The 12,053-nt window shown below is 45.8% G+C and overlaps 1 protein-coding gene across 1 annotated transcript in view; it reads left to right on the plus strand.

Moving 5' to 3' along the window:
• Positions 1-12,053, plus strand: part of LOC146194711 (uncharacterized) — a 166,978-nt gene that overhangs the window by 25,001 nt on the left and 129,924 nt on the right. Inside the window, exon 2 of the mRNA XM_084596102.1 lies at positions 8,447-8,555. Within this exon, the coding sequence (XP_084452228.1) occupies positions 8,447-8,555 (109 nt within the window). The remainder of the gene's footprint in view (positions 1-8,446; positions 8,556-12,053) is intronic.

Genomic DNA, 12,053 nt, shown 5'->3' on the forward strand with positions numbered 1-12,053 from the left:
TTTATCACGCCCAGCTTTGCACAGAAGCTTCCTTTGATATCTTTGATTGTCTTATACAGAGCTCTAGTGTTCCTTAATTGGCTGTTGTCCTCAACTGCTTGGCACTGTATGTTCAGGAAGGCATTCTTATCTCTCCTTGCTATTTTCTGAAAATCCGCATTGAGAACCCTGTATCTTTCTTTCCCCCATAAATTTTGCCGTCCTCCTTTCCTCAGCTATTTGCAAAGCCTCTTCATATAACCAGTTTGCTTTCTTGCATTTATTTTGCTTTGGAACTGCCTTAGTAGCTACTTCTTGTATTATATCACGAACATCAGTCCACATCTCCTTTGGCTCTCTGCCTTCTAGATGTAATTCTTGAAATCGATTCCTCACTTCCACAGCATATAACTAATGGAATTTGATCCAGATCATACCTGAAAGGCCTTCTAGTTTTCTTCGTTTTCCTCAATCGAAGCTTAATTTTGGCAACAAGAAGCTGATAATCGGTGCCACAATCGGCCCCAGGCCTTGTTTTTACTGCTTGTATAGCGCTTCTCCATCTCTGCCGGCAAAGAATATATACGATCTGATTCTTGTACAGACCGTCCGGTCAAGTCCATGTGTACAAGCGCCTCTTTTGCTGTTGAAAATGAGTATTCGCTATGGTCAGGTTGGTTTCTTGACAAAACTCTATTAACCTCTGCCCAGCTTCAATTGGCTCGCCAAGACCGAACTTGCCTATAATTCCGGATATTTCTTCACTCCCGACTTTAGCATTCCAGTCTCTTATGAAAAAAACGACGTCTGATGATGGGGTGCGGTCTAAAAGGCATTGTAGGTCCGCATAAAATCTCTCAACGTCAGCTTCTTCAGCAGTAGTGGTCGGTGCATAGACTTGGATAACTGTTATGTTGAAAGGGTGACCTTGGATCCGAAGTGAAATCGTTCGGTCGTTTTTGGGGTTGTACCCCAGCACTGCTTTGCCCATTCTTCTGTTTACTGTGAGAGCGACCCCATTCCTTCTCTTGGATTCGTGCCCACAATAAAAGACATAATGGTCGCCGGAGTTAAGCTCTCCCATTCCGGTCCACTTGAGCTCGCTGATACCGAAGATATCAATGTTCAATCTGTCCATTTCTCGCTTGACGACATCCAGTTTACCTTGCGTTATAGATCTTACATTCCATGTTGCTATGTGATAAATCTCCTTCACACATCGGACTTTCCGGTCGCTTCCCGACACATCCACAACTGAACGTCCTTTTGGCTTTAGCCCAGCCGCTTCATTCGTCCTGGAGCTACTAGGAATCGCCCTTTGTTCATCCCCAGTAACATTTGGGACGCATTCTAACCTGGGGGGCTCATCTTCCGGCGCCATATTATTAATGGTATTGTGAGTGGCCATAGGGTTTTCTTGGCAGGAAATACTGGAGTGGGTTGCGTACTACTGATGCAACATTGACTGATGATCCTACGGTTGTAAAGACGATGGCGGTGTGTTGACAGATGAATTCTTGTTCAAGAAACAGTGAGAAAAATAAACATTTCACTGCGCAGGCAATCATCTTTGCTCTCACCTATGGTGACAGTGACGAAGAAGAACCTATGCAGGACATTTTGCTAACGATTAGGCCCCTAGGGGACATTGTGTTCGCTTAATGTTCCTCTCTAGCCTATGTGACACTTTTGCGCACTGTAGACAGATGTGAGGCAACTATAACTTGTAACCAATAAAAATTGTCTAACATAGAAGTTTCCTTTGGAGCAAATCTACATTGTGACCTACTTGCCTGGTATATCACGCCATAAGGTTTATCCCTTGTATTTTCTCCATAATCCGAATAAAAGTGTTACTGATTTAACAGTGGTATTTGGTAGAATCATCATTGTTGATTAGGAAGTTTCTTTATCTCACGAACTTTTTATGAAGAATGCACAGCACGAGAACTATTCAAGAACGGTTGCTTGGCGGGCTGGTTGGTTTATATCTAACTTGTATTGCAGCGGACGCGAATACATTGGACAAACCGGTAGGTGTATAAATACCAGATTGAAAAAACACAACAAGAATGTAAATGATGGTGACCAGGGCCATCTTAGCACGCACTGTCGTAATTGTGGCGATGAGTCTACACGTCGCCGCAGAAAACATTGCGTGCCTGCGTTCCAAAATAGCACAATCGTTGCTCGACAAAATGATCAGTGTGTCAGGGAGATAATGGAGGCGGTAAACATAGCTCGTACAGAGGAAAGGTGTGTAAGCATGCCATCAGTCGCACTAACCAAGAAAGAGCTGAAGTTTCTGGATCGACGGTGATCAGGGCCTTGTCCTATCGCCTATGCCTTTCATGCTGATTGATTTTCCTGCTCTTTCCTGCTGAAGCTTCAAATGTGTATAAATGCGTGGCATATCAGAGAAATAAATAGAAGTCAGCGCTCCTTTCACTCTGTCTGTCGTCGTCCCTTCTTGTGGTTCGCGCTGTAATACAAGTTAGATATGAACCAACTAGCCCGCCAAGCAACCGTTCTGGAATACATTTCTAGTACATCGGGCTCTCCTCTGTGTTCTTGGCTGTCGACGCAACGTGCCAGGCTCGCACACTGTCTTTCTGCATACGAGGGAAGTTTTTGCCGCCTCCCATTTGCATGAACTTTGGGATCATCAGTCCTTCTGTCGGTGACGGAATCCGGATCCTCAAGATTCTACGGTCCGAATGGCGAAGACTGGCCCGGCTCTACAGGGACTACCTGTTTGCGCAAGTGAACAGGACTGCCTCCTATTGTGCGGCTGCACGTATTTGGCAGCTATGCAGTAGGAACATTCATCAGATAATGGAGGTCCGCTGGCGTGCCTTACTACCTTGGCTTCGAGCTCCTCAGCCCCTTAAGAAAGAGGTGAGGCCCTGCAACCCTGTTCACATCGAAGGTGACGCGGATATTCCGGGGGATATTCTACGGACCCTACAGCTCGGGCCAAAGTGTGCTGTCGAACCTAGGAAGAATGCACCGGAAATGTTGGCGATGGTCAGACAAGTTGCAAGATTCGCACCGGAAATTCAAAAAAGCAACTGTATATCCCAGGGAGTGGATGTTCTCGAGTCAAGCGCGCAGTGAGATCAAGACGCACTGTGCCGTTGAAAACTGTGTCTGACGTTTTGTGCAATAACCAACTTTGTGTTCTTACGGCTGATAAAGAGGGTGGGTTTGCCGTTTTACCGCATGACCTCTTCCGGAAGAAAGCCTCCGAAGCTATAGCGAGCAATTTTAATAGAATGAGCGAATTAAAACTAAAGAAAGCTAAGGCCATGGAAAAAAACTGTGCAAGCGGTCAGGGTTACAAACACTCGTCAAGCATATTCAGGACAAGGGAAAAACCTTGTTTAGACATGTTATTTTCCGCAAAACCTCATAAGGATGGCTGTCCACTTCGTGTGATTATTTCAGAAAAGGGAACGTGGAGAAAGTTTTCGCTCTTTTTCTGCAGGATAAGTTGGCCATGCTAACAATTGAAGACCCATTCCTTGTTAGGAAATCTAAACAGGTTGCTGAATACTTGCGGCAGCATGAGACTGCAAACGTATCGGCCTTTTCCATAGACATAAAGGACCTATTTTACTCTTTGCCGCATGATGCCCTGCTATCATGTGTTGAACAGTCCATTGATAGGATGGGTGCCGTTTCGTTCCAGAACAGTTGTGGTTTACATGTTAGTGGCTTTCTAGAATTGCTTGATGTGTATTTGCGATCTACGTTTTCCCCTTGGGACAAAGGTATTTACCTGCACAAACACTGAGTATGCATTGGATCATGTATTGCCCCGGTCGTTAGCGACTTGTTTTAGCCATGCATGACAGAATAATCGAAAGATGTCTCGAAGGTACAAGTGTTTCGAAGTCTTTAGATTTGTAGATGACTTTTTATTCTTAATTGATAATGCCAATGCGGATTTTCATGTAACAGCTGAAGATGTGCTTGACACATGCAAGCGAAACTTAACACCTTTAATTGTGACGCATGAAATGCCCAACAACCATTCCATTAGATTTTTGGAGCTAAGACTAAAGTTTTGTAATACCCATGTTTGTGGGGGGTATGAACCACGTGGGAAAAAATGTTTATTACCCGCTGAATCTGCCCACTCTAAGCTTGTAAAGCGCAGTGTTGTCAAATATTGTTTTGTAAATGCCCTGACTAAATCCTGTGACCATATGCTTAAAGAAAGTCTAGCCCTGCAAAATAGACGCCTGTCTGACGCGGGGTTCCCGGAGGCCCTTGTAGTTTCTGTGGCCGAGGGTCTGCTCCAGAAAATGAAACGAATCCGGCAATCTGAAACGAATGCCGTGACAGGTCCGGATGCACACAAAAGAGTAGCAGTCATTCCGTATATTCACCAGACTTCCTACAACCTGAAGAAGATCGGAAGCGCGCACGCGTTGACGTTGTGTTTTCGACCCCACTCAAACTATCAGTTCTATGCAAGAAAACTAACCCGTGCTATAGCAAAAAGAACAAATCGTGCACTATTAGACGCCAGAATCGGTTTGCACTTGCGACAAAGGGGTTGTATATCTCGTTCCGTTGTCCTGCGGACGCGAATACATTGGACAAACCGGAAGGTGTATAAATGCCAGATTGAAAGAACACAAGAATGTAAATGGTGGTGACCAGGGCCATCTTAGCACGCACTGTCGTAATTGTGGCGATGAGTCTACATGTCGCCGCAGAAAACCTCGCGTGCCTGCGTTCCAAAAAAGCACAATCGTTGCTCGACACAGTGATCAGTGTGTCAGGGAGATAATCGAGGCGGTAAACGTAGCTCGTACAGGGGAAAGGTGTGCAAGCATGCCATCAGTCGCACTAACCAAGAAAGAGCTGAAGTTTCTGGATCGATGGTGATTAGGGCCTTGCCCTATCGCCTATGCCTTTCATGTTGATTGCTTTTCCTGCTCTTTCCTGCTGAAGCTTCAAATGTGTATACATGCGTGGCATATCACAGAAATAAATAGTTAGAAGTCAGCGCTTTTTTCATTCTGTCTGTCGTCGTCCCTTCTTGTGGCTCGCGCTACAATACAAGTTAGACGAGAACTATGGCGTTTGAATGAATTTGACTCCCTCGCGTTCCCCATCGGCCGGCAACGGCAGCTTGGCAAGATTGGTCACATCCCCACTCATTTTCAAACAATGCGGCCTCTGCCTCTTGGCCTCAAGCTAGGGCCCCGATATGTGGCTTGAATATATACAGAACACATTCTGCTCTGCTCTTACTGTACGAGACCGAAACGTTATTGGATCCCTAATAGTTCTCTATGGTCGGTATTCCTGTGCATGCACTTCACACCTAGTTTATCTTGAAATCCCTGCCTTTGTGCCCCTGTGGCTTAACAGGTAATTGGTGCCATATTCGAGGACCCAGCGTCTTACAGCGTACGCAACCGCCAGTACTACTGGGTGATGTCAAGACGACTCTCGTATGTGAGTGCGCGTGAGAACAGTGCGGTGTGTGCAGAAGAGGGACGCGGAGTAGCGATTGCTGGAGGACGGGTGGCAGACATCGGGCTCCGGCAGATTGCGTCCGACCAGGCCTACAAGGAGGAGATCTCAACTAGGACGGGTGGCCTGAACTGGGCCTGCCTGATAACTTCAGCCTTGTTCTTCTCCTTGACTACCATACCAAGGCTTTCGCACTGCAGTCGTGCTTATGAACAGGAAAACGAAACGTAGCGAGCACACTTGTGCGAAGTGGCGCTGGCGTTTTGTGCTGAAGTGCACCTGCCTCCTACCGGAAGACAGGACCCTCATGCTTCAGTTGGGTACCTCCTGTGCCTCACCGCCTTGTGGCCTTGCACAGGCCAACCTGGTTGCCTGTGAATTCCTCACCATCCAACCCACGCTAGAAGTAGACTGTAGCACACAAGGACATGCAGAAGAGAGCGCCGCTACGTGAGTGCGGACTCTAGCCATTTTCCCCCTGGAAGTCCTTTTGCCTGGTGGCTTGCAATGATCTGTTTGCCTTTGCGTTTCTGTTTGTGTGTCTTTCCCTCATACAAATACATCTCGTTTGGTCCTATATACGATACAAATTATATGATTTCTAGTTTGAGTGTTCTGGAAGTGTTTATGGATTCCACAAAAGCAATCGTTTGGTGATGATTGTTTTACAAAGAGGGTCCTTATAGCATAGAGTCATATTCCAATCTATGTGCAGCAGAACCTACCAAATTTATAACTTTACCGTGTGGCATTTAAGTAGTATGTCTAATTCGGGTGTGGCAGATGCCGGAGGGCTCCGTTCTAATCCCACATTTTAATGCAAAAAGAGCAGCCTAAAGTGGCTTCTCCTGTCATTTCTGAATTAACCAGCATAACGAGATGTGAATGCTAACATGGAGACAGTCTGCAGGCGTGTAAGCATAGTTAAAGTGAAACACTTTTGTGTTCAGGCAATATATCACTGGGCATGCGGATGGCTCTGTGTGGCAGTCCAAGGGAGTGGGGTATACATTGAATAGTTCTAACAGGCAAAACAAAAAATGCAGCTTGGGGTGTGTAATGTTCTTTCACGTGACCAAAAATAAACTTCTAGTAGCACACAGCTTATAATAAAGAATAGTGGGAGGCAAGCGGCTGTTTTGGGATCGCCGAATCGAGCACACAGCTTCGTGTGGGTCTTTCTCAAACCAAGGAGTATGGCTGGGCTCCAATAGTGAACAGACTTGTTTGAATAAAACAGGACCATCCGATTGAAATCATATTTCACGTTCCCCATTTGATATCGGGTTATTTTATCTGAGGAGATTCAAAGTTTATTTCCAATTTATAAAAGTTGGCATCGACTACGATGTAGAATGCCTTCAATTTCTCACTAATATTTATTTAGTGCCCTGTTACCGAACCTAAAACAGGTTACTCATTAATTAGAAATAACAAAGGTTTATCTTAATAGCTGAAATTCGTATCAGATGCGAAACGGGCGAAATTGTAAAACACGTTAAAGATCGAACAGCACCAAAGAGAAAGCAGAATAGAAACGATCGGAGAAGCGCTGACTTATAGCTGCAAAATTTATTCAATGAAAGCCACACAATTTGCGGAAACTGTTGTCACGTCTTCCAAGAACGTGTTCCTACATGGGATCAAGGCATGCAGCTCAATATATTTCTGTAAATTAGAACGTTTGTTAACGCATACCCTTGCTACAGTATAATCATAATCTGAAGTATTAGCGGATTGGGTGCTTGTACGGGATACAACAATAAAGCAAGGAAAAAAATCAAGATTAGCAGTCACGAACTTGGTAAAGGAGATTACTATATTTTTTGGTGTTCTAATTACTTGCATCTCTTTCAAACGTGTCGTAAGTGTACCATATGAGAAAAGAAGAAGGTTATGCATTAGCAAGTCTTATTTTATTGCACGCAAGTGAGTGTTGCATGCCTTGATCCCAGACAGCAACACGCGTTTTTGGTTTGTCCATTAACGTTTAAGATTTAACATTTTTCATAAATTATGTTGCATACATGTAATAAACTTTCAATTGTGCGTCAGCGATCTTCATGTAGTTTCTCTGCTCCTGTGTTTGTCTTTTGCGCTGTTATTTGATCAGAAGGACTGTAGGGTATGGCGTAACAGCGTATGTTGCTCCCGTCAGTGAATGCTGTGGTAGATTTTCGCTAGAGCCTTCTTACCCTGGTTGGCGTGTACTATACTACACGCTATGAGGCATACCAGTGTAAACTCGGGCAGTTACCTGAAACAATCCATCGGTTCGTATTTTGCACGCCGCGCATAATACTAGGGTTTGCTTTTATAGGTCTAAATGAGGCTTCCATTCCCGTGATGAAAACTTTGTCCTGGGAATAAACATTTGCGCACGCTATCCCCAGGGTGACAGTGAGAGAGCACAAAGAGAAACATTGATTGTCATTCAAACCTAATATTTGCTTTTCTTGCTAAAATTCGACCACTAGCCGTCAAGCATACGTCTGTACTAAAAAGGAGTTTCAGTTAAACATTCGTTTCTATATGAGGTTCCATAGCGCGCATCAAAAAAGGGACGTTTCTGCTGTGTAAATATGACAAACTATCATTATTCGTTGTATCAACGTCTTAAAAGTTAGCGTATAGACGGCTATGGCGCATAGAGATGCGGGTACCTTTGACACTTAGAGAACGAAATAGGAGAAAAAATCAAGGGGAAAATATCAAGTCTGCAGGGGTGTTTTCTTCACTTGACATTACGATTTTGCTCTGCCCTAAAATTTGAATTAGCGTCTCAGCATCTAGGCGTAGCTGGGTGTTGTTTCGTTTTATTTCCCTTTAATATTTTTTAGAGCTGCGCTCGTGCTTCGAGCCACACTGAGCAATATATATTTTGCTGGCTGCGGAGAATGGGAGCGCCAGGTTAACTGCTGGTTCCCTAAGTAAAAATCTTCGCTTAAGCAGCAATTTATAATTTTGCTTTCAGAAATGTGTTCCTACAATGATCAAAATTTCAAATTTGTTCGCTATCTACTTGGCTCAGAGTGTAAAGAGGTGAAATTCTCAGACAAAAAGGACTACGTGATTGTCCAAAGGTAAGAGTATGCTTTTATATAGAAAAATACACTGAAGTGAAATACTGCGTTTTACACCCATTTTTATTCTATTGGAGTCTAGCTATGAGGGGAGAGTGCAGCATAATTGTTAATTAAAGTCATCTTTGAAGACTTTACAGAGTAGTGACAGGGGACAGAGAAAAGAAATGGGAATAAGCGCTCGCTCACGAAGAAAGAAATCAAGTCTTTGATTTAAAACCAACGCTTTGTTATTCATGGTTAGATTTTGACCAACCGCAAAGCATGCACGTTTCCTTGATATCTATTGATAACCGCACATAAATTGTTTTAAACCGAGAGAAAGTGAATAGGCTGGCAGCAATTTTTTCCAGTAATGAGGGAGGAATTTCAGCAAACAGGCGAGAAAACAGTGTTCGAAAAAGCATGTAGTAAAGCAAGCAATGAGTCCAAACAAATGGAAGATATTGTTACGTGTATGCCACCGAAGATGACGACGATGAAAAATAGAGCGAGAGACGACGAAGCTGAAGCAACTGGTGGTGCTTGCCTGAACACTTACGTCTCTCATCACTTGCTGTGGTTTCCTGTTCTAGCTTTCTGCCCCGTATCATCTTGGTGGAGGTGAATCGAGATCCCCGTACGCACCGATGAGCCCATTTACGCTGCCAAAAGCTGGATTCGCGCAGCGGTCGCTACTTACCTGCGATCACAACGACGCCACAAACAGCCAAGATGACCTCTGAAGCAGCCCCTACCACCACGGGAACATCGCCTCAGCCAGTTGTACAAAAATTCGCCGCCCTCCCATCTTTAATGGCGACGACCACCCAGACGTTGACGATTGGCTAGATGAGTATGAGCGCTGCAGCCGGAACAACCACTGGACCGCAACTATCATGCTCGCTAATATTATCTTCTATTTGGCGGGAACAGCTCGAACATGGTTCCAAAACCACGAACACCTGGAACATCTGCAAGCAAAAAACTTCAGGCCTTGTTCGGGAAGCCTGTTGGGCGGGCTCTTGCTACAAAAAGGGAACTTTTTTCTGGTGTTCAATCCCCCACGGAGTCCTACCTCGGCTATATTCAGGACGTTCTAAGTTGTGCCGCAATGTCAGCAGCTCCATGCCGAAAAAGTGACAAGTTAGGCCATATCTTCAAAGGCATCGCGAATGATGCATTCAACATCCTATTCTGTATGGAATGCTCTACTGTCCACTCGGCGCTTCAAGTCTGTAGCAAATTTGAGCAGGCAAAACAAAGACGTCTCATATATCGCTTTGAGCGTCTTCCGAACACGGCGGCTACATCATCATACGATGAGCTGACCCCTTTGCACCAGCGCTCCCATCCCACGACTATGACTCGGGTCGTCCGGAGGGAACTTGAGGCCCTAACTCCTGCACCACTCCCGTCTACGCTCCCAGACACCGTGACCAAGTTCCGCCAGGAACTTGCAAACGTCGGCCTCTCCTCTAGCCCCGTGTCGCCTCCGCCACTATCGCACCTTGTTCCTTTAAGTGGCTGCCTGCCCATGTCGCTACGTTGGTCACAATCCTGCAGAGTGGCGCGCCTCAGACGACAGGCCAATCTGTTTTATATGCTGTCGCGCCGGCCATACCTCGCGGTATTGCCGTAGCCGTACCTTTCCCACCCCTCGCTTCTATTACAACGCTGACAGTCGGAATTATTATGGACCTCGATGCTTTGCTACCCAACCAGCGGAGCCCCGCCCCGCCTATGATGAACCTGGACACTTTCCTCCTCAACCGGATGACCATCGCACCGAAACCATCCCACCTGCTCGTCGCTCCAGTCGATCTCCATCTCCATGCGATCGTCGACCCCGTTCGCCGGTACCTCGTCGCCGTTCCTCCCCATCACACGCCGGCATCTACCCGGGAAACTAGCGAATGCAGCGCCTGGGAGTGACGCTGCATTAACGACCCGGACTGCCAACTTCGTACTGACCACCACACCTATGCGTAACGTCATTGATATTTTGGGGCGGCAGAAAGTTAGGTGGGCGGATGAGATTAAGAAGTTCGCAGGGGTCAAGTGGATGCAGCTAGCTCAGAGCCGGGTTGAGTGGAGAAATATGGGAGAGGCCTTCGCCCTGCAGTGGGTATAATCAGGCTGATGATGATGATGATTGATATTTTAAATGATGAAGCCCCAATTTCTGCACTTATTGACACTGGCGCCCACATTTCTGGACTCAGTTCCTCCTTCCGCCGACGCCTCAAGAAAGTCCTAACATCCGCTACCTCATCTACCATCCGTGTTGCGGATGGCAACACAGCTACTGTTATTTGTATGAGTACTGCACGAATTAGCATTGCCGGCCGCAGCATCTCTTTGTTATTTACAGTTCTCACCAGTTGCCCTTAAGATGTTATATTAGGCCTCGACTTTTTATCTATACACTCCGCTCTCATTCACTGTTCTTCTGGACTGCTTCATCTAGACCTGCCGCACTGTCCTGACGAACAAGCTCATGAAACTTCAACGCTTCGTCTTCGCTCCGCTGCATTTACTCGCCTGCCGCCTGAAGCTGGTGTATGTGCTCATGTCACCTTTTCCCTCCCTTCCTGATGGCTACTACATTGTTCCCCCCTTAGCCGACGTTACTCTGCAGCGTAGCATAGCTCTCCCTCATAATATCGCGCACGTAGCGAATAAACAAAATTATATTCCAGTCCTGAACTTTTCAGTACAAGTTCTTCATGAGGGCATTTCTCTCGCCGAACTGACCTCACTGCAGACTTTAATGTGTCTGAACGTTTACCTGACGCAACTGCTGGAGTATCCACACGACCTGCAGATGTCGTTTGGATACTCATATCAGGGATGGTAGCTCCTTCCTTGTGTCCTGATCGTTCTCAAGCACTTACGTGCCTTCTGACGTCGTACAGTGACATTTTTGATTTTGGTAACCGGCCATTGGGACAAACATCCCCCGTTACTCATCGCATCAATACCGGAGACGTTAGACCAATTCACAGAGGATCTTACCGAGTCTACATTTCTGAACGTCGCGTCCTACACGATGAAGTGGACAAGATGTTGGCAAGAAATGTTATAGAGGCTTCGAGCAGCACGTGGGCGTCACAATGTCATGCTTGTTAAACATAAGGACAATACCTGGAGGTTCTGCTTTGATTACCGACATCTCAAAAATGTTACAAAGAAGGACGTTTACTCACTTCTCAAGATAGATGATGCCCTCGACAGCTTGCACGGTGCCAGTTATTTCTCTTCGATTGATCTTTGCTCCAGTTATTGGCAGATCGCGGTCGATTAACTGGACCGAGAGAAGACCTCCTTCATCACACTCGATGGCATGTACCAATTCAAGGTAATGCCCTTTGGCCTGTGAAATGCGCCTGCTACATTCGAGCGTGTGATGGACTCTCTTTGACGTGGTTTCAAATGGACAACGTGCTTATGTTGTCTCGATGACGTCATTGTCTTGTCTTAGATCTTTGAGAACCATCTTCACCGCCTTGATGTCAT

The sequence above is a fragment of the Amblyomma maculatum genome, chromosome 3 (genome assembly GCF_055883805.1).
Source record: "Amblyomma maculatum isolate TAMU_Amacu chromosome 3, ASM5588380v1, whole genome shotgun sequence".
NCBI lineage: Eukaryota > Metazoa > Arthropoda > Arachnida > Ixodida > Ixodidae > Amblyomma > Amblyomma maculatum.